The sequence below is a fragment of the Aulostomus chinensis genome, chromosome 1, assembly GCF_037954235.1.
Source record: "Aulostomus chinensis isolate RoL2024-O1b breed Wild chromosome 1, RoL_Achi_v1.0, whole genome shotgun sequence".
Classification (NCBI taxonomy): Eukaryota; Metazoa; Chordata; class Actinopteri; order Syngnathiformes; family Aulostomidae; genus Aulostomus; species Aulostomus chinensis.
In genome coordinates this window covers 67,381,999-67,405,998 of record NC_141320.1, presented here as the reverse complement: position 1 = coordinate 67,405,998, position 24,000 = coordinate 67,381,999, and the positions used below count along the sequence as shown (strand labels likewise).

The window sequence follows — 24,000 nt, the reverse complement described above, 5'->3', positions numbered from 1 at the left end:
GGGACTGAAAGTGAGAAGAAGCACGATGAGGCAGCTCACCATCATTGCAATTGTTTGTTCATATTTCAATTATTGCCTTGATTTATTTTTATTGAGTGAAGGAAACCTGCAAATGTGAAGCATTGGAGTTGCTGGAGTGAGAGAAGTTTCTTCCTCCGCTCACGACTTTGACAGATACCAAGTACTGGATGAGTTGTTGAAGTTCTGATGGACCTGGAGGATTTGTTACTGAACACATTTTTAGTGTGTGAGAGGGGTTTTTGTTCATTTGTCAGAGGAAGGCTGAATAAACACGTTTGTCAAGTGGACCTTCCCAGGGTTCCTCTTCGGTCCTGAACTTCATTTTGGACCAAAAACAGTTTTTCTTCAACAGAATCTGGATGTTGCCGCGGTGCTTCGAGCTTCAAATGTCATGAAACAATGATGAGCATGGACGAAGTCATGAAAACATTCACGACAACAGATTAATTTGACACTGCAGGTACAAAAAGCCTGTCAGTTTTATTTCTCAATTAAAAGAAGGGTTTGTTCTCAGCCTGCATGTTCACATGAATATTTAGTTCTCACACCTCCAGGACTGAACCCTGGTGAAGTTTGACACGTGTTCTGCTGGCAGGGAGTTCCTTCATGAGTGACATTTATTGGCGTTGCAGTTTAAGACTCAGAAACAGAATGGATTGAGTGCTGACCAGGAGCAGGAAAAGTTTCTGATTGATGAGAGAATAAACAGAAGCGAAGTTATGATTCGTGTTTCTGAGGTCTCAGTCCGTCTGCACCGACACTCGCGCACCACCAGATGGAGACAAACGACTGCTGCACTTTGCTGTGTTTCCCTCCAGTTGTGGTTTTTAACCAGACGATGATTAAAAGGACACAAGTAGAACATTCATGGCAAACACGGAGGCTCCGCCCCTTTCCCATCATGGGACACTGATGACAAACAATGCTTTTGCTTTTGTCCCCAGACGCCATCAGCTCAGCCAACCCGAGGGTGATCGACGACAGCCGGGCCAGGAAGCTCTCAAACGACCTCAAACGCTGCACCTACTACGAGACGTGCGCCACCTATGGCCTCAACGTGGAGCGCGTCTTCCAGGACGGTGAGATTTGGTCCCGGTCCTCTGGGAAGGTCACATTCACTCTTAATCGCACGTCAATTAGGACTGAAATTGAGCTGCTCAGCTATTTAGCTCAAACCGAACAGCAATTAAGTTTTATCATGTTGAGGGGGGTGGCGGCGATTCCCCACCAGCTTTAATAAAAGAATCCCACACGGTGGGCGGGGCGGGGGGTGGGGTCGTCAAGGTTCTGGATGCATGATGAGGTCACGATGTTCAGTTCAAAAAGGGCAGGGTCACTTGTAGTTTTAGCCAGGTGGGTTTTTCCAGCAGGGTGGTTGTTGGCGTGAGGGAGGGGACTACTTTCAGGGGCGGATGAGTCCGTGGGGTGTTCAGAGTAGCAATGAAAGCAGCAGCTAAGTTGTCGTCAGTCAGAACACGTCGATTCCTGCTGCCGTCGTCTTCTTGTTCTACTTCCTCTGATGGAAAGAAACGTCTTTGATGAGGCATCTTGCACTTTTTAGCGAATCAGAATCAAGAAAACTGCGTCACGCTCAGGAGGAGCGCTCGCTCCTTAGCACGCCAGCTAACAAAAGTGAATGAAGTGCGGGAGACACTTTTTAAACCGAAAACTAAACAACAGAATTCAAATCTGACAAAGGCAGGTGGAGTGATAGCCCGTCATCGCTGAGGTGTCGTGGTTTGGCTTGAAACGGCGTTCATTCCTGAATTACACACGTGTGATATAACTGACGACTGAACGGCGGCTGCAGTCGCTAGGTTAGTCCCAGGGGGCGGAGCATGAAGACACACCCAGCAGTGGAAGCTGGTATCACATGACCTGAAGGATATGAGAGGAGACACAGGAGCTCATCAAGTATCCAACTACACTAAACGCTTCCTCGTTATCATGGCTATCATTCCTCTGTGTGTGTGTGTGTGTGTGTGTGTGTGTGTGTGTGTGTGTGTGTGTGTGTTTTCTCTTCATTATCTCAAATTAATCAGTTCCTTAATCAGCCAGCAGAACGATGACTTTCATGTTTTCTCTCGGAACATGACAGCAGCCTGCAGCTGTGTGTGTGTGTGTTTGTGTGTGTGTGTGAGAGAGATATTGTGTGTTGTGAAGTGTGTGTGTCCTCGTGTGAGTGAATGTACCTCAACAAATGTGTGTATGTTCTCCCATTGCCATCCCCTTGAAATTAGTCTGTGCTCCGTTGTGTGTCCTCGTGTTTCTGAAAATGTGTGTGGATTTGTAGCAACCAGCTTGTTGAAGTGTGTACACACACACACACACACACACACACACACACACACACTGTTAATTACTTCTTAGCGTGACCTTAATTTGCGGTGAGGACTTCAGTAATGACGCCGCTCAGCTCTCGGCCTTCAGCCACTTAAAATACTTGCCTTCCTCTAATTGGTCAGAAGCATCGCGCTCACACACACACACACACACACACACACACACACCCCCGCAGGAAGTAGTGGTGCTGAGGCGCCCCCACAGGTGTGAAACCTACCCCCCGATCTGACGTGTTGTGAGTGGTGGTTGAGGGTTCCTGGCAGCAGCGTTCTGTGTTCAGGAGCTTTTACTCAGCAGGTTTCAGCTCCGCGGTGGAACTGGAACGTGGTTCTTCCGCAGCGACTGGACAGAAACGACAGCCTTGTCGTTCGTGAGTGTTTCAACGAACGCATCGCTCGACCGCCATCTTGCTGTGGTGATTGTTCGGGTTCGGTGGTGACGTGTCGTCGACGTGGCATTTATTTGCGTGTTTCCTTCCAAAAATGTTCAGATTTAATCAAATGAAATCCCAGTTGATGGATGAAGGGGCGGGGCCATGAACGCGCGATGATCGATCTCATCTTTCTGTGACCTTCGCTTTGTTTTGAAGTGACGGTGGCAGGTTATGGAGTGGGCGGGGCTTCCAGTACAGCACTCATGATCAGCTTCATAATCATCAGGATCGTCATGGAGACAAGCAGAGGCTCCCGGTGAAGAAACGCTGATCTGCTCTAATATGACGTGTGTGCGTGTGCGTGCGTGCGTGTGTGTTTTGAACATGTAATCAGAAGTGAAGCCTCGTCCAGTTGGGAGGAGTGACCTCTGCGAAGGGTGGGGGCAGGGTTGACAGCGGCGTGGTCCCTCGTCCATCAGCGCACTAATTTAATTAGCCTAATTACAGCGACATGAACACACAACGCTCACACACTCTTCTTTGTTGTGCATGTCACTGCAGAAGCGGGGCAGCTCGTTAGCATGTGCTAACGAGCTGAGATGACCACTCCTGAGTGCCCCCACCGTCTACAAATGGCGGCAACGGTCAGGTGGTTTCCTCGTGTTTGTATCTTGCCGTCACTTTGGTGGCGGTGGCGGTTTGACCAGCAGCAGTTCCAGTTGTGCCTGGACTTTGTCGCCCTGCAGCGTCAGCTTCAGCTCGTTATGGCTGGGTGGCGGCGGCCCGCCATAAATCTGATCAGTGGGGAGACGTTTCCATTAGCAGGAAGTGGCAGCTTCCTGCAGCAGAACCAGATTGATGGATCGAGATAAATGTCTTTAAGCTGCAGTTAAAATATTTAGCTGGGCCTTATCATAACTGTTCTTAACACTTAATGTAAAATACAGCCCACACCTGCGACGGCCGCCGGCCAATCCCTGACGAGGTGGGACCAACCCCACAGGAAGTCAAGGGCAGCCCCTCCCCCGCGGTGGCTCACTGAAGCTTCCGAGCTTCGTCTTTTGTCTGTGTTCACTTTCACCTTCTCTCCTGAAGCGGTTTGAACGGCAACATTTGATGATCTTCTTCTGCCAGAAAGTCACATGATGGTAGTGATGCTGCCACCTGCTGCAGTATATGAGAACTACAGAGGCCAGAAAATGAAGTGAGTTGGACTCAGAAGTAGTCAGGAAGTTAGCATAGCAGCGCGGGTTGAGCCTCCTTCTTTCAGCTGGACTGAGTTTGGAGTGTGAAGTCTGGTTTCCTTGGAGACGCTTCACGATCTGCAGGATCAAATCCAGTCGCAAACTTTCACTTGGACTGCGTCGGCGAGCACAGTCACTTCAGTTTAATCTTCTGTTTTTAAAGGCGTCGCTCTCTCTCCTCGCTGCCCTTGGCTCGGCCCCGTGTCACCTGGAGCTAAATGTTTACGACTGACTCCCCATTAACGCCGCCGCCGCCAGCTTTAACGAGCCCAATTAAAGCAATGGCTTCATCAGTGAGCGCGGCAGGCCGACCCGTGTTTATTAGAACACAGATAATGGAGTGTTAACTCTCTCCTGTCCGTCAGACAACACCGGTGTCCCTCCGAGTCTGGACGCTGCAGCTGGATCATTAGAAACGGCGGCTGGTGACTCTTCCAGGGCGCTGGATGGCGACACGCTCGGAGGTGTCTGATGATGTGTCGACAAACTGGGAAAGGGAAGATGGTTACCTGCCCGTGTGAGCCTCTCCTGTTCCAAGTTCATGGAAATCTCCCTGGTCCCTGAATGAAAGGAACCCAGCGGCATACATCCTGACTCTGACATCATCGAACCGCCTGGCGGTGCTCAGGGCCAAGTTTCATCTGTCAGACGCTTGAAGTGGCTTCAGCCCGCGAGCAGTCTCCCCTGAGCCGGTGGTCGGAGCCGTCGCCGATGTTGCACCGCAGAGAAATCATGTGGTTTTGCAGGCGTGGACCAGCGGCTCTGCAGTCGCTGGTCCACGCCTGCAAAACCTCTGTTCACGTTTGTTCACAACAGTTCGAAGTTGTTCTTTTTAAAGTTTGGTCTTTAATGGCAACAAATGCAGTGTCTCACTTGCACAGGTGAGACAGTCCTCCTCCACGACACCTGGCAGACAGCTGAGTTGATGTGGAACTTACCTGCTTACATCGTCGCCGCCCTCGCTAGCTGCTAGCAAAGCCTTTTCTGGTACGAAATATCAAGTTGGCCGGCGTCAGCGTGATTTGCACCTCAGGAGACCCACAGACAGTCGGACACTGAAGTGGTTGAACTTCCCTCACGCTGGTCCTCCGTTCTCATCTCACATTTGTTTTGCTGATAGCTGATCAATAGATTTGATCGGAGCAGCTGCAGACAGAAACTTGTGACTGTTGGACTTCGCAGTGTTGCTGAGCTCGGCCACCTCCTTAGTCTGTTGTTCATCTGTCTCTCTCTCTCTCTCTCTCTCGCTCACACTCACACACACGCCTGCATGAACACACACACTCACACACACACTCACACACACACTCACACACACACACACACACACACACACACACACACACTCCGCTGCAGCAATCATTCTCCCATCACTAGACTGAAGGGGAGGATGGAAGTCTGAGAGCAGCCAATCACAGTAGAGTGATTTACTGATTGATCATTGGTCTCATTAATCAGCACATATGATGTCACACTTGTGTTGATGGTGTGTGTGTGTGTGTGTGTGTGTGTGTGTGTGTGTGTGTTGCAGTGGCCCAGAAGATTGTTGCGACCAGGAAGAAGCAGCAGTTGTCCATCGGACCATGCAAGTCGCTCCCCAACTCTCCCAGTCACTCGTCCGTCTGCTCCACGCAGGTGTCAGCTGTCCACGTCAGCCAGGTCAGACCTGTTGGCCCCTCCCACTCTCACTGGTAACAACACTCGTAGATGGTCGAAATGGGAGGAGCTAAGATTTGTTTCTTCCTCTTCCTGAGAGAAGAGAACGTCACACAGCGGTGGTTCACTGCCCATCCCAAAGGTGAAACCCACCGGTGTTTGTCTGTTGCTGCGGCTTCAGGCAGTGGCCAACGATGTCATTCTGGCGGCGGCGCGGTGAGGAGCTGTCTGAGGTGCTCTGGTGAAAGAGGCCATGCTGAAGTTCAGACTGGAGCTCAGGGCCATTAAGCTCTTTGGTCCTCATCCGTCAATCTTCCATCGATTTCTCATTAAAAAGCCATCGCTCAGCGCGCCGCCGTCGCCGCCCCCTGAGAGCCGTGTTTATCTTCTCGCCGCCTCCACAAAGCAGCAGTCTGAGCATCCTCAGCTCTCACTGATTGCTGCCGAGTCGTCTCCACCCTCCTGTCCATCCTCAGGAGACGCGACTCGTTAACTTACTGAATCATGGATCTTCTTTTATTGTGAAATACTTTGTTCGGAACTTCCTGCTGTAACCAGTTTCCCCCTGCAGACGAGTAACGGTGGCGGCAGCTTGAGCGACTACTCGTCATCCGTGCCGTCTACTCCCAGCACCAGCCAGAAGGAGCTACGCATCGACGTCCCGCAGGCCACCAACACGCCCACGCCAGTCCGCAAGCAGTCCAAACGCCGCTCCAACCTCTTCACTGTGAGTGGGGGCGGGGCCAAGTAGTGCGTGAGTGACGCTGTGTTTGTGAGTTTGTGATGATTTGAATGAGATCAGGTGAGACGTTTGTGAGGTCGAATTACAAAGAAGCTGGAGGTTCTTGGTACGATAGCGGCTGATGCAGCGAGGCGGCGAGAGACTGTCAGAACTCTCTCGCCCCCGTGGACGCCCAACACTCTCACCTGTGACATCATCACAAATGTTGTGTCTTGGGTCATTACATCATCAACATACATGTGACTGATTTCACTGTAATAAAGAATCAATCATGTTGATTTGTTAAAACATGAAGTCATGATTTGTCAGTTCTGTCACCATGACGACAAGCTGGCACCTTCTAAAACATTGGATTTCTGAATGGAGTTTGGTTCAGATGAACCCGGTCTGGAACCCAGGGTTCAAAACGTGCTGTGTTAAAGCAACGTCCACCTGGGGAGGTGTGGTCCAGTTTGATGGTCATTACGACGGCGTCTCCTGTCCTCCACAGTCACGGAAGGCCAGCGAGACGGACAAGGACAAGAAAGGCCTGGAGGCTCGCGCGGACAGCATCGGCAGCGGCCGCGCCATCCCCATCAAACAGGTGAGCCGGAGACCTCCCGTCTGCTCGGCCTTGATTAACAGTGACATCACACACTTGACATCAATTAGAGCGTGCGGCGTTCTCGGCTCCTCGGAGCAGGTCATTAGGAGACGGCGAGCGAAGGGATTTCACTGTCACTCCCTCCTCTCAGCCACTTCATCTCCCTCTTCAGGACGCCGCCGCCGCCGCCGCCTCAAAGCTACTTCTTTTCTCTCCACTCGTCTGTAGCCGCACACTTTGATGGACGCACTTTTAAAGGAATGAAAGGAGAGAGAGGCAAAAACCCCCACCCACACCGCCACGATGGCGAGGAGAGCACCTGAATTGGCTCTTAATTTGTCGAAAACAAGCTCCCCTCATGTCGGAGTGGCGGCGGTTGATCTGGGGATGGGGGGGGGGGTCCCCGACAAGTAAATCAGGCAATTAGCGAGCGCTAATCACGACCCCTCGTGTCGGCGCCGCAGCCTTGTTTGTAATCTCCTAATGAACAAATCGCATCTCTGATTAGGGGCCGCCTCGCCTCGCGGGCGAGAGACGTAGCAGGAGAGAGAGAGAGAGAGCTGCTGTTTGTGTTTGCAGTTTAAGGAACGACCTGCTGTGACGGCACAGCAGAGCGGCCAGTAATTGCCTCTGAACGCCACTCCCGCCGGGTGAAAATCCCTCGCCACTGACTTCAAACACACACCGTCTTCTTCTGTGGTGTTCTAATGCAGTGGCGGCGCTCAGCAGGCTGAGTCGAGAATCTCGGTCCCGTTAATTCGGTTTGAGTGCAGGTTGTTTTATGCCTTTACACTCCTTCCTGCCAGTGTGTGTGCGCTCGCCATTTTCCCATTAGCGCAGTCTTCAACTCACTTCCTGTCACCTTCCCACCTCCAGACACCAGATGTTTGTGTCACACACACACACACACACACACACACCTGAACATGGTGGACAGGTAGAAAACGCCACATAAGAAAACCTGAAGAAGATGAAACTTGAGACCACCGTGTGTGTTTTCTAGCCGCTCGCCACTTGTTCGCCCACCGCCACTCCCGTTCTCATTAGAGACTCTCCACCACTCGAGGTGACAGCGGCTCGGTTCGCCTTTTGTTAAAAGAGAGCGGCTTCATTAGGGGAGTCCAGTGCTCATTAAAGCACTGCGGCCAGGACACGGCGGACTCAGGCGGCTGTGGCGAGACACTCGGAGGCAATTAGTCAAATACACACACATAAAACGGCAAGAAATCAGTGTGTGTGGGGTGGGCGAGCAGGTGGGATCAGGTCAGACATGTGACCTCTCCCCGCTGCAGCGCTGGTGTGCACCAGCAGAAATGAGGTGCTGCTCAATATCCGCCAATAAAAGAGAGGTTGAGTTTTTACGACAGAACTGCCTGTCCCGCGCTCGTGGGAGGAGCCTCGTTGTTGTCAAGTCACAAACCTGCTTCACCTGTGCAGAAATCAGAGGGGCTGAGATTCATCCGTCCCGGTGGAGACTCGTGGTACATTAAAAGACTGTTGGAAAGTTGGGAAAATGGCCGTTCTACAGACGGTGAACATCAGTCAGTAAACGTGATGGGAGCTTTGATGGTCCCTGGTACAGGTCACATGGTTGGTTCAAGGGCCGTTGGAAAACTGAAACCTGCCCCTACCTCACAGCCTCGGGCTGACAAATGGGGTCATTTCTTCAACTTTTCAATTTCTCTTCAAAGATGCACTTTGTGAACGCTCACTACCTGCTCCAGAGATGTAGGGGGCAGTATTGCAACCAATTCTGATGGTTGCCCACCGCGCTCAGAGGCCACGAGAACCTGCTCAGCGGTGTTTCTGGTCTCTCCCCGTCTGGTTAGCACCGGCAATAACAGGGCAAGACTGCTGAACTCAAGCAGGTCCGACTCACACGAGAGCCTCCATTTTGAAGACAACTTCAGCTGTCGGCCGGCTCGACCAGACCAGAGCAGTTGACCAGAGCGTTCGAGTTGCTGAGGTTTCAGTTCGAGCCGTCCAGGAGGAAGGGTCAGGTCTGTTTGAGGGCGGCGTTCTGACGGTAGACTTCAGGAGCCACGACGTGAAAGCTCCTGCGTGCGTTGAGCTCGTAAACAGAACGGAAGCGACTTCCTGTCCAGTCGACCACGTCGTGAACCTCTGCAGAGTGAAATGTCCCTTTAAAGACACCATAATTAGCGTTTGAATGCTAATTAGCTCTCTGAGGAGCTAAACAGGAAGAACATGTGGAGTCAAAAGCCGCTCTGCCGACGGAACGCTGGCTGGACCAGCAGCTGATGTGGCGTTCTTCTTCTTCTCTCCTGAAGTGAGCGGACGTGTCCAGCTTTGTTTACAGAGGCTGTTGATGGAGCCAACATCTGCTCCTCGACACTAATTAGCCGATAATTACCGGAGAGAGAATCTTTGGAGCAGCTGACCGCAGAGCTTTGAAAACCAACTATCTAAGAAATTAATTTTCTCAGACTCTGCAGCAGCGCCACTGGGATGGCGGACATGTTCACGCGTGAAAACCTTTGTTAACCCGGGGAGCCTTGACGCTCGCACCACTGGTGGTTGCCAGCACAGACGTGCTTCCCCATGGCGTGCTCCAGCTCCAGCTCCGGCTCCAGCTCCGGGTTCGGGTTCGGGTTCAGGTTCAGGTTCTGGTTTGGGTGGAGTCCTCAGCCGTTTGATTTCCACTTGATTCTCCCTCTTACAGCTGGCTTCACGTGGCGGCAGCGGCGGCGTCCTCTTGTGAGGAGCTGATGAGTGTTATAATTGGCTGTGGTGGGGTTGGGACGAGTGCGGGGCTGGGTGGTTTTGACAAGTCTACTCGTCCCCCCTCGGCGCCGCAGCGCTTTGTAAGGAGTTAAATTGGATGGTTAATTCGGATGTTATTTACCCTGTAATTCATTAGTTTCGCGGCGCCATTGGCAGCGGGCAGGCTGTAATTTCACGCTTCGCAATAAAAGATGTCTCATAATCTGCTTCATTTAGCAGCCAAAGAATTTAATGAAATTAAGCGTGGCCCTAATTAAGACGGTGAATATTAAAGACCTGCTATCAAGGCTTTAACGAGGGTGACACGATCCGCCTTCCGCCCGATTGGAAAACTCTCATCTCCCTGGGAAAGGTTGTCACCGCTCGCAGCCATTTTGGCCATGATGACATTTTTGTCATGCACACTAACCCCTGGAAATGAGATTGGGGGGGGGGGATCCGGTTATAACCAGAGAAATAATTAAAGCAAGGAACACAGGCGTCAATCAAAGAGCGTTCTCATTACGCCGTGGCGGCGGCGGTGGCGGTGGCCTCCACTGAGCCAGTTTGTGTTTGGCACAGGGGTGTTGCTCCAAGCAAGTGTCCCTGTGCATGCTTTGTTGTTCCTGTGTGTGTGTGCTTGCGTGTGTGTGTGTGTGTGTGTGTGTGTGTGCGTGCGTGTGTGTGTGTGTGTGTGTGGTGAGCGAGCTGGACGGAAGTGAGCGGCAGAGCGTCTCTGGCGCTGTGGCGAGGGCGAGCGTTTTTATCCACTAATGAAGTGCTGGAGTCAGGTTTAGATAATTGAGTTTCTAATTAATTACCCAGAACTCTGATCAGATAAATCATCTGCTCATCTTCTTCGCTGGTGTTTGATTTGATCTGGATGGCGTCCTGCTACGAGACTCCGCCCTTCGCTGTGCTTCCTGGTGACCTTGTCATGGAGGTGACGCTCCTGGGCGTGTTTGTGTTTAACATGACATCCTCATTGTCACCATCGATGACGAGTCATCAGCTGAAGCACGTCGACGCGAGTGAGCATTTAAACGTCCACGAATGAACGGAATCCAGTCATTAAAACCCGCGACAGAAAACCGTTGAACTTACCGTCCTGTTTCCATGGTTACTGGTTGTCAATGATGTCAGAACGCCGCTTGAAAACAGACGGTCGCATTTGTGACCGACATGACAAACCTCGTTCACCAGGGTTTGGCTTCTGTATCAATGACAATCGGAGGCGGAGCCAAGAGCAACCCAGATGTTTATCGGTCGTCAAGGGCAACAGAAGTGTTTCCAGACATATAAATTTGGAGGAACGTCCCGTCTGCTCAGGTGCTGTTTACCTGGACTCACAAAAGCCCCTGTCTGAGAGGATGATGGATGACCCGCGATGGCTGCTCTGATGGCGCCGCGATAGAGGAGCCGGCTTCCCTTCATGGAAGTCTGCTGTCAGTGGGGGCGGGGCCAGTGGTGTGACACCTCCAATTTAACCTCCGCTCTCAGGGATGTGGGGGAACAAAAGGGCCGCGGCCCCTCAGAGACGCTGCTGTCCACTCGTCTCCTGTGATCGAGCACCGCCGTATCGGCCGATGGTGGGAGAGTCCATTGTCTGGAGGGAATTGGGGGGGGTGCTGGCATGATGAGAGAAGAGATTAGGATGCCCTGCTATCAGACATGTCACTCACAGGCAGAGGATTCTGGGTAAACTTCCTGCTTCCTTCTCATCCAACATCTGCTGCTCTGACACACGGTCTTTCATCAGGGACCCTCAGGTACGAGCCGTCAGCAGCCTCCGATGCCGCGCCTAACGAATGACTTCATCCTGCCGGTTCCCCCTCGCTGGCGACCTTTTCTTAAGCACCTTACTGCCATACGTCACGCGTGAAAGTCTGAGAGCGGAGCGAGCGTGTCCGGGAGAACTTCTCTGTTTAGGATGATTCTCACCAACGCCGTCGGCCGTCTCCCAGTGACTTCATCTCCCCGGCCCTCGAGCTATCCGCCATACTTCAGCGTGGTGGCAAGAGTACATCTGAGCAAGAGACCTTGTCAGCTGTCATGGCCGCCCCCGTCCCCTCGCGTGTGTCACAGTGCCGGCGGCGAGGTGGATCGTGACAGATACGACCCATCAAGATGCAGCCGTGTTCAGCTCGCTGGCGTGCAGCTTGTCATCGTCAGGATGGACGCAGCACATGAATCGGCTAATATGAGCCGTGTCTCTCGGAGGCCTGCGGACGTCCCGGCAGGGGCGTGGCCAACAAACCAGTCATAGACGAATATAAGGAGGTGTAATGATGGCGAGAAGGAAGTCGCCGGTAAAATATGAGCCTCTATCAGAGGAAATAAGCTGCTCACCTGTTCAGTCCCACGGCAGCGCCGCCGGGTTTACCTCTGGGAAAGAAGGTAGTGCTACTGGCGTCGTAGTACTACTGTCGTCGTAGTACTACGACTGCTTAAGCTGAGGTACCCTGCACCTCACGCGTGCTCCAGGACACGAGTGACGCTGACGTCAGATTCAGGTGTCCCACCTGGCCAAGACGAAAGCCTCAGTTCAGTGTCAGATGTTCAATTATTGGCGCCACGCTTCTCCTGAGAACCTCTGGCGAATCTCGCCGCCGCTGGGATGTCGTACACTCTGCCTGTGTCACTCTGAAGCCGCCCTTCCTGCCGTGATGATGTCACCACCAATTACACCCAGTGTACTGTCAGCGGTGGCGAGGGTCACGGCGGGCCTGCTGGCCCATCCCACCACCACTGGCCGCATCTGTCTGTCACCCCCCCATCCCCGTCACGGCTGGACTCTATTAATACTCGCCGCCGCCGTGTTAATGTTGTAGAGGTCCAGTGAAGTGACACGCGTGGCAGCGCCGCTGTAATTGCTAATCAGCGGACAGTTGTACCCCCCCCCCCGCACACTTCTCTTTCTCCTCTTTTTTTTTATCTCTCTCTCTCGCCTTCTCCATGACCTTCTTGCTCTCTCACTCGCTCACCTAATGAATCCGGCTCAAATGAAGTGTGGGCGGGCAGCGTCGCTCGGCCTCAGCGCCCAGTCAGCCGCGGCTGATGTGAGGAGGGGGGGGGGGATAGAGGGAGAGAGAGGGAGAGAGAGGGGAGAGGGAGGGAGGGAGGGAGGGAGGGAGAGTGGAGTGGCTGCTGATACTTCTGTGTTTCAGCTCGGATGCAAATTTCTGCTGTTCCAATGTTGGGGGGGCCATCATGGGGGTCTATGTTGGGGGTCCATCATGGGGGTCTATGTTGGGGGGCCATCATGGGGGTCTATGTTGGGGGGCCATCATGGGGTCTATGTTGGGGGGCCATCATGGGGTCTATGTTGGGGGGCCATCATGGGGTCTATGTTGGGGGGTCCATCATGGGGGTCTATGTTGGGGGGTCCATCATGGGGGTCTATGTTGGGGGGCCATCATGGGGTCTATGTTGGGGGGCCATCATGGGGTCTATGTTGGGGGGTCCATCATGGGGTCTATGTTGGGGGGCCATCATGGGGTCTATGTTGGGGGTCCATCATGGGGGTCTATGTTGGGGGGGCCATCATGGGGGTCCATCATGGGGGTCTATGTTGGGGGGGCCATCATGGGGGTCTATGTTGGGGGGGCCATCATGGGGGTCTATGTTGGGGGGCCATCATGGGGTCTATGTTGGGGGGTCCATCATGGGGTCTATGTTGGGGGGCCATCATGGGGTCTATGTTGGGGGTCCATCATGGGGTCTATGTTGGGGGGGCCATCATGGGGGTCTATGTTGGGGGGTCCATCATGGGGGTCTATGTTGGGGGGTCCATCATGGGGGTCTATGTTGGGGGGCCATCATGGGGGTCTATGTTGGGGGGCCATCATGGGGTCTATGTTGGGGGGGCCATCATGGGGTCTATGTTGGGGGTCCATCATGGGGGTCTATGTTGGGGGGCCATCATGGGGTCTATGTTGGGGGTCCATCATGGGGTCTATGTTGGGGGGGCCATCATGGGGGTCTATGTTGGGGGGTCCATCATGGGGGTCTATGTTGGGGGGTCCATCATGGGGGTCTATGTTGGGGGGCCATCATGGGGGTCTATGTTGGGGGGCCATCATGGGGTCTATGTTGGGGGGGCCATCATGGGGTCTATGTTGGGGGTCTATGTTGGGGGGTCCATCATGGGGGTCTATGTTGGGGGGGCCATCATGGGGGTCTATGTTGGGGGTCCATCATGGGGGTCTATGTTGGGGGGGCCATCATTGGGGTCTATGTTGGGGGGCCATCATGGGGTCTATGTTGGGGGGCCATCATGGGGTCTATGTTGGGGGGCCATCATGGGGTCTATGTTGGGGGGCCATCATGGGGGTCTATGTTGGGGGGGCCATCATGGGGTCTATGTTGGGGGGTCCATCATCGGGGTCTATGTTGGGGGGCCATCATGGGGGTCTATGTTGGGGGGCCATCATGGGGTCTATGTTGGGGGGGCCATCATGGGGTCTATGTTGGGGGTCCATCATGGGGGTCTATGTTGGGGGGGCCATCATGGGGGTCTATGTTGGGGGTCCATCATGGGGGTCTATGTTGGGGGGGCCATCATGGGGGTCTATGTTGGGGGGCCATCATGGGGTCTATGTTGGGGGGCCATCATGGGGTCTATGTTGGGGGGCCATCATGGGGGTCTATGTTGGGGGGCCATCATGGGGTCTATGTTGGGGGGGTCCATCATGGGGTCTATGTTGGGGGGGTCCATCATGGGGTCTATGTTGGGGGGCCATCATGGGGTCTATGTTGGGGGGCCATCATGGGGTCTATGTTGGGGGGCCATCATGGGGTCTATGTTGGGGGGCCATCATGGGGTCTATGTTGGGGGGCCATCATGGGGTCTATGTTGGGGGGCCATCATGGGGTCTAGAACGACTGCAGGGAACCAAACTGACCGTCTTCATGGATGTTAGAAAAATAAAACAAAGTGAGGATGAAACAGCAGAGAAACTTTGGAGGTTCAGAGCTGAATCAGTGAGTCAGAACCCACTCATCGTGATGTCATCATGGAAGGACCTGTGTCGTTGCATGATTGTGACATCACTGTGAATCAGTGCGCAACCACAACCCAACAAAACGGATAAACACTGGTTTACCGCAGCGTTGACAGTTACGTCAGGAAACGACGTGACGGCAGCCTTTGGGATGGTGTTGATGATGTCATCAGGTGTGTCTGAGGACATGGTGAAAACAAGCAGATTTTGTCTCGTTCCTTTGACGCGTTTCCTGACATCACGGGATCTTTGAAGAGTTGTGCGTGCACCTCAGCGCCCCTTCAGGACACCACTGGTATTACAGCATAACAGGCGAATGTTATGTGCTGTTTTTACTGTAAATAGAATTTAGTGAAAACTACAAGTATCAGTAAAGTTAAAGTTGTTGATATCTGCCTCTTGGAAAAATTGATTTGTGTGTGTGTGTGTGTGTGTGTGTGTGTGTGTGTGTTTGCAGGGCATGTTGCTGAAAAGGAGCGGTAAATCCCTCAACAAGGAGTGGAAGAAGAAGTATGTGACGCTGTGTGACAACGGCCTGCTCACCTACCACCCCAGCCTGCATGTACGGTCACTCTCACACACACACACACACACACACACACACAAGCACACACAGATTAGTAAGCCTATGTGATTGGTTATTAGACTGCCGAGCTCTGCCAGCCGGTGCTGACCTCCATCTATCTGCTGCTCTTCATCCGTCTCCAGTGTTATTCACATAATATCCACACACACACACACACACACACACACACGCGCGCGCGCGATGTTGATGGTGTGTGTATTAATTAGGACTCGTCATCTGTTTGCCCACGTCGGTGTTGATGACATGAATATCAGCTGTAATGTCTCTGCTAATTGCCCCGGCTCGCTGCCCTGTTGGCACAATAATCTGCCCCGACGCTGCTTTATTACCACACACACACACACACACACACACACACACACACACACCCCGTTAGCACTGAACAACCTCTCTGTCTCGGTCAGGAATCATCAGTTGGAAGCTTGTCAACAGGTCTGCTCGCCGCTCTGCGCTCGCCGCGTTCATCATCAATATGAGTTGTGATTATCAGATCAAGCCTGCGCGTCGCTGCTGTCGGCGGCGTTTGTGTTCTCACCAAAACAAAGTCCTAAATCTTTCCTTTCTACTTGGTCTCAATAACCCGATGACAGCTGATGAGTTCAGCTTCTGATCAAGAGAAGAATTCTGCTCTTCTCATTGGTGGGACGTGACTGGGAGAACTGGTTTCCATCATGAGTTACGTTTCACGGTGCGATGAATCAAACCCTCCCCTGATGCCGGACAACACGAGGGTGTCAGCGGCGCCGCGCTCACCGGGAGCCTCGTCAGGCGTCGAGAGCCAGTGAAGCCAGGACATTGGCGGCAGTCACAGCCGTGGCGATCAGCAGAGTGAATATCAGATGAATGCTTGATTCACTCTGGAGCGCCCGTCTGTCGAGGCAAAGAAGTCCAACGCTTTTACTGTCTTTTGTTCCTCTCCCTTTATATTTCTGCGTTTATTCCCCTTCAGTCCCACAAACATCTGGTGCGTCTTCATCGCCCTCTCAAAATAATTGCCTGTCATTTTTTTGACGAACATTTTTTGTGTTTTCTGAAACCCTTAAAAAAAATTGACTATTTTAAAAATTGATTATTTTAAGAGGCGACGAGAGGATATTTGATTTAGACTTTATGGGGAAAAAAGTGTTTGTTGTGCTGAACCGCTTCTTTCTTGTTCAGATTCATGTTTTTAATTACTAGACTGTCAGCAGGGTTATGTCCAAATATTTGCGTGTATTTTTAATCGCTTCTATAACCCTAATATTGTAAAACAGGACAATGTTCATCCTTGGAAGCCGTCAGATTTATCACCTAAAAGAGAGGCGGTTTATTTTGGTGCAGGTCTGAAGTCCTGATTGGAAGGATTTTGATGAACTGTGGTGAAGAAGTGATGAAGGTGATTTAGCCCTCCGACAGGATGAATTATTAGCTGCGTTTGCTCTTCTTCTTCTTCTTCGTCGTGCAACCTTCTGTCCATCTTGATAACCAGAATAACAGGAATATTCAAGGTGCTTTTCATCTCCGAGTTCTGGTTGGTAATGTCAGTAGTGAATTCGCTTTTCGTCCAAATTAATTTTATTAAATTGAATTAGAAAAATGTATGTAGGAATCAGGGCCGTGATTTTTATTTTTAAATCTATGAAATATAAATGACCACGAGGCTGAGGGGGGTCCTGGTACACAGAAGCCAAATGTCTTTTATTTCCTGCTTCGACCAGAGAAGCGCAGGCTTTCACGTCTTTCTGCTGGTTGACGCACGCTGGAGGTTTTCCAGTTCTCAAGGATTAATTCTGATCAGCTGTAATCGTTATCATTATTACTATTATTATGATTATTATTATTATTATTATCCTTTGACTTTATATTCCAAGATAAAATCTTTTCTCTTGATACTGAATCATTTTAAAATCCAGAAACGGTAGACGTGGCAACATGTTTTGGGGTCGTGGGTTTGATTCCTCCTGGACTCGGCACACGTCCGTCAGAGCAGCTGATGCAGTAAATTAGAGCTAAAACTCATCACTTAACACATCAACACACACACGCACACTCACGCCCTCCAGCACCAAAACGCCAGGTTTTCCTTGGCGTCTTACATCTGCAGCGCTGCCGTCAATTAGCGTGTTTGCGGAGGCTAATCGAATGAAACTCAATCAGCGCTGCTAATTGCCCGACTATGTGCAAAGAAATCACATTAATGCCGCTAATTAAGTGGAAGGCGATAGATGCCACCTAATTGGCACGAAGAGCGTTGTCTAACGGGGAGATGCAGCCAAAACAAGGGGAATCCTTCCTCGCCGTCTTCCTCGTCAACAAAGCAGTAGCAGCCTCTTGGATGTAGCTCCGCCTCCCTGCTGGTGACCTCGGAGGCTATGTCACACTGTTAGCGTGTCAGTCAAACTTGAGTGTCTCTGGTCCTTTGCCGTTCAGAGAGATGAACTGCACTGCTGGAGGCGCCATTTTCCATTCAAACATACAAAAATACATCTGTAAAAAATGCTGTCCAGTACTTTTCACTTGCTTTTGTTGCAAAGCAAGATTATGACATCACAGATGTGGGGGGGCAGCATTCAGCCTCAAGAGAAACAGAGGGTGTCTAAATCAGGGCACGACTGCTGGTCACTGCTGGTCACTGCTGGTCGCGGCAGGTTGCTTGGTAGCACGCTAACAATGCTACTTCAACATGTTTGTTAAAGAGTGTCTGAGCTGGGTTTGTTAGCTTTGATAACAGCTGCTAAAATGAGTCAACAAACACAACGTGCTAACATTAGCTGCTAACATTAGCTGCTAACACATTAGCTGCTAGCCATTGGCTGCTCGTCATTGGCTGCTTTCAAGATGATGGCACACAATTTTATGTTGTCACAGACCAAGTAGGTGTAGTTGCTGTGTGTGTCAGTGTTGATAATTAGCAACGTCCACAGCTAACTGTCCATGGCAAGTAAACAACACTAGCTGCTAACGCTAGCTTGCTGTCAGCTGACGGTCTTCAGCCTGGTGGGTGTGTCCAGATGGAAGTACATCTTGTCAGTTTAAAGCCACCAGCAGAGAGGAAATTTAAGATTTACGCTGCAATCAAACATCTCACGAGTGGCTTCGATCAGGTTTGACAGCCTCATCACTTCCTGTAAAACCCCCTCCCCTTCCTCTCCCACCACATCTATCCGTCATGTTTTGCTCTTCCTCTCTCACACACACACACACACACACACACGCGCGCGCGCGCGCCACCTACTGTATGTCGATACACACATGCGTCCTGGACGCTACCGCCGCGTGGCGTGGATGACTGGGCCGATGATGAAGGATCCTTGATGCAAATGGAGGCTCAATTACAGCAGTCAATCTGTCGGAGGTGTGTGTGCGGAGGGTTTACCCAGCGGGCCGCCGGCTCCAGGGCTCTCCGGTGGCTTGTTAAGACGCCGTCGAGAGCACTTGGCTTTGAATTGGCCTTTTGTCAGCCGAGCCGCCAGAGGGGGCGGGAACAAGTGCACGTGCACGTGTGCGTACGCCCGTGCGCGTGTGTGCGCTCACTTGTGTGTGTGTGTGTGTGCGTGTGTGTGTGTGTGTGTGCGCACACTTGTGTGTTGGAGAGGATTAGAGGCTTGAATCAGGCCAAGATCAGAGAGACACACTCGCGAGTGTTAGAGGAGTGACTGAGGGTTCACCACAGGATTTTTCAAACGGAGAACCAAGTGACTTTGGTCACGCTCACCAACATCACGTCACCAAACAGTCGCCACGCTACAAACAACCGTGAGCCACGTCTGATTGTCGCTGGTCCTCGCCGATATAGAAAGACCACTGTTGTTTAAACACAGCGCAGCAGGTTTCGCCATCTTTGTTTCCCTTCTCCTTCATGTTGAAGAGGCGGCCAAACTCCCACGATGCTTGGCTCCTCTTGGGTCACTGCAGACACTCAATCCTCCTCAGAGAGGATGAGGGGTGGATTTAACAAGCGCCTCTCGTCCATCATTAACACTTGTCTCGTTATTCAGGCATCTGATCCTCCCCTTTAAACCAAGAAGAACTTGAGTTGTGGGCGTGTCCGCACACCATCTGAGCCAATCAGAGTCTGTGTGTTTGGCCACTTCAGCACATCTTTCAGGGATTAATGCAGCTTTGTTTGCATTTCAGTGATTTAAAGACGAGTCCCTCGAGTCCAGAATGAGCTCCCCCACCACACAGGGACACTCTCATGCTCAAGAACAACAAATTCTGTTTTTCTCTCCGTATTTCATTTCCTGTGTCCTCTCCCCTCTAAAAAGAAAGTAAAGAATTGATGTTTGATCCTGGAAACTTTTAATATTTATCCTCAAAAAAAGACCAATGAAGGAGATTTTTAAAAAAGCTGGACTTGTGCGAGGGAGCATTGTTTGTTCAGAAGGGTTCCTCACAGCTCCATCCTGGATCCTCTTTGGTTTTCTCTCTTCGTGCTCTTTCTCTGTGCGTCTCGTGATTTTATTTTGTTATGCATTTATGTTTTTGTCGTATTTTTTGTGTACATCCACGCTGTCTAATTTTTCCTGTCTTATCTCAGACAGACACACTGGATGAGTCATTTCAAGATGTTGGATTCTAATTGTGACCGTTCCATTTTTCCTCCGTCTTCTCTCAGGACTACATGCAGAACGTCCACGGTAAGGAGATCGACCTGCTGAGGACCACGGTGAAGGTGCCAGGGAAAAGGCCGCCGCGGGCCGTGTCCACCTGTGCCGCCATCCCTAGCCCCAAAACCAACGGCCTGACCAAGGACATGAGCCACCTGCAGCTTGGACAGACGCCAGGTGAGACTGGTGGACGCACAGCTGATGCTTTACGAGTCGTAAAAAGGTGCAAATGGGTGTGGCCTGTTTGAGGACTCGTAGCGGCAGAGCGAGTTGTGGAGCTTGTTGAGCTCCTCGAGAGTTCACGAGTCCCGGTCTCAGGTCCTAACGAGACTCTCCTGAGAACACGTATGCTTTAATTGAGCATCTAATTGCTGCTGTTGTTCTCGTATCAAAGCCACAAACATGTCCTGTCCTCTGTGAGTCAATAAAGGTTGACAGAAGAATTTGAATAAAAGCAGCATCAGAGCAGGAAGCAGCCTTGAAGCACAGACGCGGCGCCGGGCTCACGACGCTTCTCATCACCTGATGGAGGACGTCGTAAAACAAAAGACACACATAAAAGCAGCTCATATGAGGCGGCGGCTTAAATCAAACACACACTGGCGGCAGCACACTGGGAGCGGCGAGGGCCGAGCTAATAGCATGAATATTCAGTGAGCCGTACCCATGTACTAATTATTGTCATGAATATTAATGCAATCAGAGTCGCGGCACCACTCAGCCAGCACCGAGAAATGAGCTGTAATGAGAGCGCGGGGGGGTTCACTCACCCCGACTAACTCCAGGGTTTGGTTTAAGGAAGGATGTGAGGAGGACAAAAATAAAACATGTAGCGTTGGTCTGTGTCACAGAGACGTCTGATCAGGGTGGACAGTCCTGCTGCAGCGCGCTAACGCAGCCTCATGGCTCAGCTGCAGGTGTTTTCCTGTAAACTCAGGTTTGTCACCCCAGCAGGTCTCAGCTGGGCTAAACGTTAGCTTGTTGTTAGCCACTCTGACTCTGAGGTTACAGATGAAATCAGTCGCAGATGTGACTGATTTCATCTGTAACGAGCAGATCGAAACGATGCTGAAATAACGACATGACGGTGATTTGGACGGAGAATTAATTCATGACCGACCGGGTTCGTATCCATGACAGCGAGCCAACAACTTGTAAAATGCTGATTTTTCTCAATGGCGATGGCTTCAGACCTGCAGCACAAATTTCTCCTGCTGAATATTTCTGACAGGACCTTCGGTAACCAGATAAGAAAGTCCTGGTCCTGTCAGGAGGGCTAAGAGTGTCAGATCCTGATCCTTTTATTGGACTTCTCTCTCAGGTTCGGTGACCACCAGCTCGTCGGTGTCACAGATGGCGAGCGGCATCAGCCTGGTGTCCTTCAACAGCCGCAGCGGGGAGGGCATGCACCAGCGTTCCTACTCCGTCTCCAGTGCTGACCAGTGGACTGACGCCACCGTCATCGCCAACTCAGGAGTCAGCACCGGTAACCAAGTTACATTTATTATTCGATGATGTCATCAACACTCTGCTGTCCAAACTCTATTGATCAAAAGTGAAGTGTGCAGCTGTGATCAGGGCCAATCACGCAGCTCCACTGCAGCTGGGCGCACAGGGCCCCATTGCGCAGCTCTGCAGGGGAGCCCATCATTAAAATACTGCCTTTACTTTAATGGCCACTCATGAGCGTGTATGACAACCCCCCCCCCACACACACACACACACACACACACAGCAACTGCTAAGACTGACAGCTGACAGGCTCTTTGTGTGTTGCCGTGATCATGAGCTTGACTGACAACGATGTCATGAATGTAGCACCCTTCAGCCGTGCGTGAGGAACGTTTAGAGCTGTGAAATACTTTCAACTGGCCCCTCCTGGGGACACACACACACACACACACACACACACACACACACACACTCTCTTCAGTGTCTCTATTTTAACTCGAAAACTTTGTGTTGCAGGAAGTTTCAAGAATTTGATTTCTCAGTCTCTAAGATTTTAGTTTTATTAGCTTTAGACATTTCAGCACAGCTTTTATTTTGTAAACCACTTTTAGCCTCGTTTTTATTTGTCAACAATATTGCGTTATACATTTAGTCACGTCATCGTCACATGACCAGCATTAACATTGCGTCTCGTCACGTGACAAAGGTTCCTTGACGACGGTATTTAGTCGTGCTCTTCGTTGATGGAAGCAACACCAAACAGGAGGCGTCACCACTTTCAAGTCTTCTTCGTGCCAGCAGGAGGGTCAAGTGCATCACTGTGCGTCTCTGCCGCGTCATCGCCGCTACAACAGTGGTGGACCGCACTGTTGCCCTTAGCTTTGGGGTTGGCCCTTTCTTCTTCTATGGTAAAGGCAGACACTACACCAGCTCTTTTGGTAAACCTTGTTGGTTGAGAGTCCCGCACAGGCTCTGACATCAGCACTTTCAGAGCCAGTTGTCGAAACGGGCCTTGGTGGGCAGGGGTCAAGAGAGCCGGGACGGGATTGGCCAGTCCTACGATAACTCCGCCCTGTTGTTCAAATGCAGTCCCCTCCCATCGTAAACAAACCACATGGTGAGCTTCCAGAACATCCTCAGACCAGTGGCGGTCCAGCGGCTGGCCAGTGGCGGTCCAGCAGCAGTCCTCACTGTTGCACCGTCAGTTTTGTCTCCGGTCGTTGGATTTATTTGTTCTGTACTCGACTCTCATCTCTAAATGTCTGTCGTTCTCGTGAACATCGAGAGCCTGCAAGGAAACAGAGACGAAATCCTGATGTCCTCACACGCTTGGTAAAAAAGCCGGTCCGAATCCTGGTCCTGGTTGTGATGTCATCACCAATGCTCTCAGCGGCTGTGTGTCAGTGCCGCGTCTCAGCCATGGAGGATGTGTCATCAGCAGGTTAACTTTATTCTGTATTGAAGCGTTGGTGAACGAATAATCTCAAAGGGTTCACGCCAACGTGACTGTGGCCACCTCAGCTATGACATCATAAATGAGAAAGGGCCTTTGATGGCGAGTGTTTGAGTACGAGTGGGGGGTGATGGTGGTGAGGCGGGCAGGGGGGTTGACGTGGATGGAGCGTGGCTTGCAGATGGGACCGCCGTTAATCCACGGCGGTTAATTGCGCGCTTGGGGATGGCGTCTTGTCAGCAGAGATAAGTTGTCACATTTTCCACTTGAGCTGCGACTAAACGATTGTAAAATAAGTTATGGCCGTCCTTGGGGCCACTGGGAGACGCCGCGGCCGGCGAGCGCTTGTGTATGAACGTGTGTGTAGCTACACACACACACACACACACATGCTGGCCATGTCACTGGCGCCGCGGCGTTCTGATATTGATGGGAGCTGAATGTTATTTTATTCTGCCGCCAGTCCTGGCTGTCAGCAGCTGACGTGAAGAGTGGCGGGCAGAGAGAGAGAGAGAGAGAGCGCCTCGCTCGCACCCCGGCGGGGCTGATTTAATCATCCGCTCCTACATCCTGGTTCTGACACGTTGGCCCCGCCCCTTCTCACTCATTCTCATAATTTTATTTTCTAGATTCTTTCTCAGATGTTGTATCTGTAAGTGTTGTCACTGGTGTCCATGTTGCGTCCGTCCCTCCAGACACGGGCCTGGGTGACTCCGTCTGCTCCAGTCCCAGTATCTCCAGCACCACCAGTCCGAAGATGGAGCCGCCACCGTCGCCGCACGCCAACCGCAAAAAGCACCGGCGGAAGAAGAGCACCAGCAACTTTAAAGCCGACGGCCTCTCTGGTACTGCGGAAGGTAACGCCATCTCCCCTCCCCTCACCTCACTTTCCCCAGCCGGGTCCCACCACCAAATGACCCCCCCTCCGCGAACAAAAACATTTTCTTCCTGTTGACGTCTAAACATTAGGAGACTCGCCCAATGATGGTGACGTGACATCATGAACGCTGCTCATGGGGGACCAGGATCGGGAAACGCAGTCATGTGATCACCTGAGACTCCTCCCTCCCTCGCCAGGGTGGAGTCTTGCCATCTTTCATCCTGTCAGCCCTTCATCTGGTCATCTTTGAGTTCTTCTTCCCTGTGTTGATGTGAACAGTTTGTCCACGCTGCCAATCATTAGGAACACGCCCATCTAGGGGAAGCCTCCCTCGTCTCCACGCTCGTCTCC

The 24,000-nt window shown here is 51.7% G+C and overlaps 1 protein-coding gene across 5 annotated transcripts in view; it reads left to right on the top strand.

Annotated features, from left to right (window-relative positions):
• agap1 (ArfGAP with GTPase domain, ankyrin repeat and PH domain 1) overlaps positions 1 to 24,000 on the top strand; it is a 58,503-nt gene that overhangs the window by 13,980 nt on the left and 20,523 nt on the right. For 3 of the 5 annotated variants that reach the window (XM_086202608.1, XM_086202610.1, XM_086202611.1), the window contains 8 exons: positions 966 to 1,100; positions 5,513 to 5,640; positions 6,209 to 6,364; positions 6,870 to 6,962; positions 15,147 to 15,251; positions 19,873 to 20,041; positions 21,186 to 21,350; positions 23,465 to 23,626. In XM_086202608.1, coding sequence (XP_086058734.1) covers positions 966 to 1,100; positions 5,513 to 5,640; positions 6,209 to 6,364; positions 6,870 to 6,962; positions 15,147 to 15,251; positions 19,873 to 20,041; positions 21,186 to 21,350; positions 23,465 to 23,626 — 1,113 coding nt within the window. The remainder of the gene's footprint in view (positions 1 to 965; positions 1,101 to 5,512; positions 5,641 to 6,208; positions 6,365 to 6,869; positions 6,963 to 15,146; positions 15,252 to 19,872; positions 20,042 to 21,185; positions 21,351 to 23,464; positions 23,627 to 24,000) is intronic. The other 2 variants (XM_086202609.1, XM_086202612.1) reach the window with 1 other exon arrangement.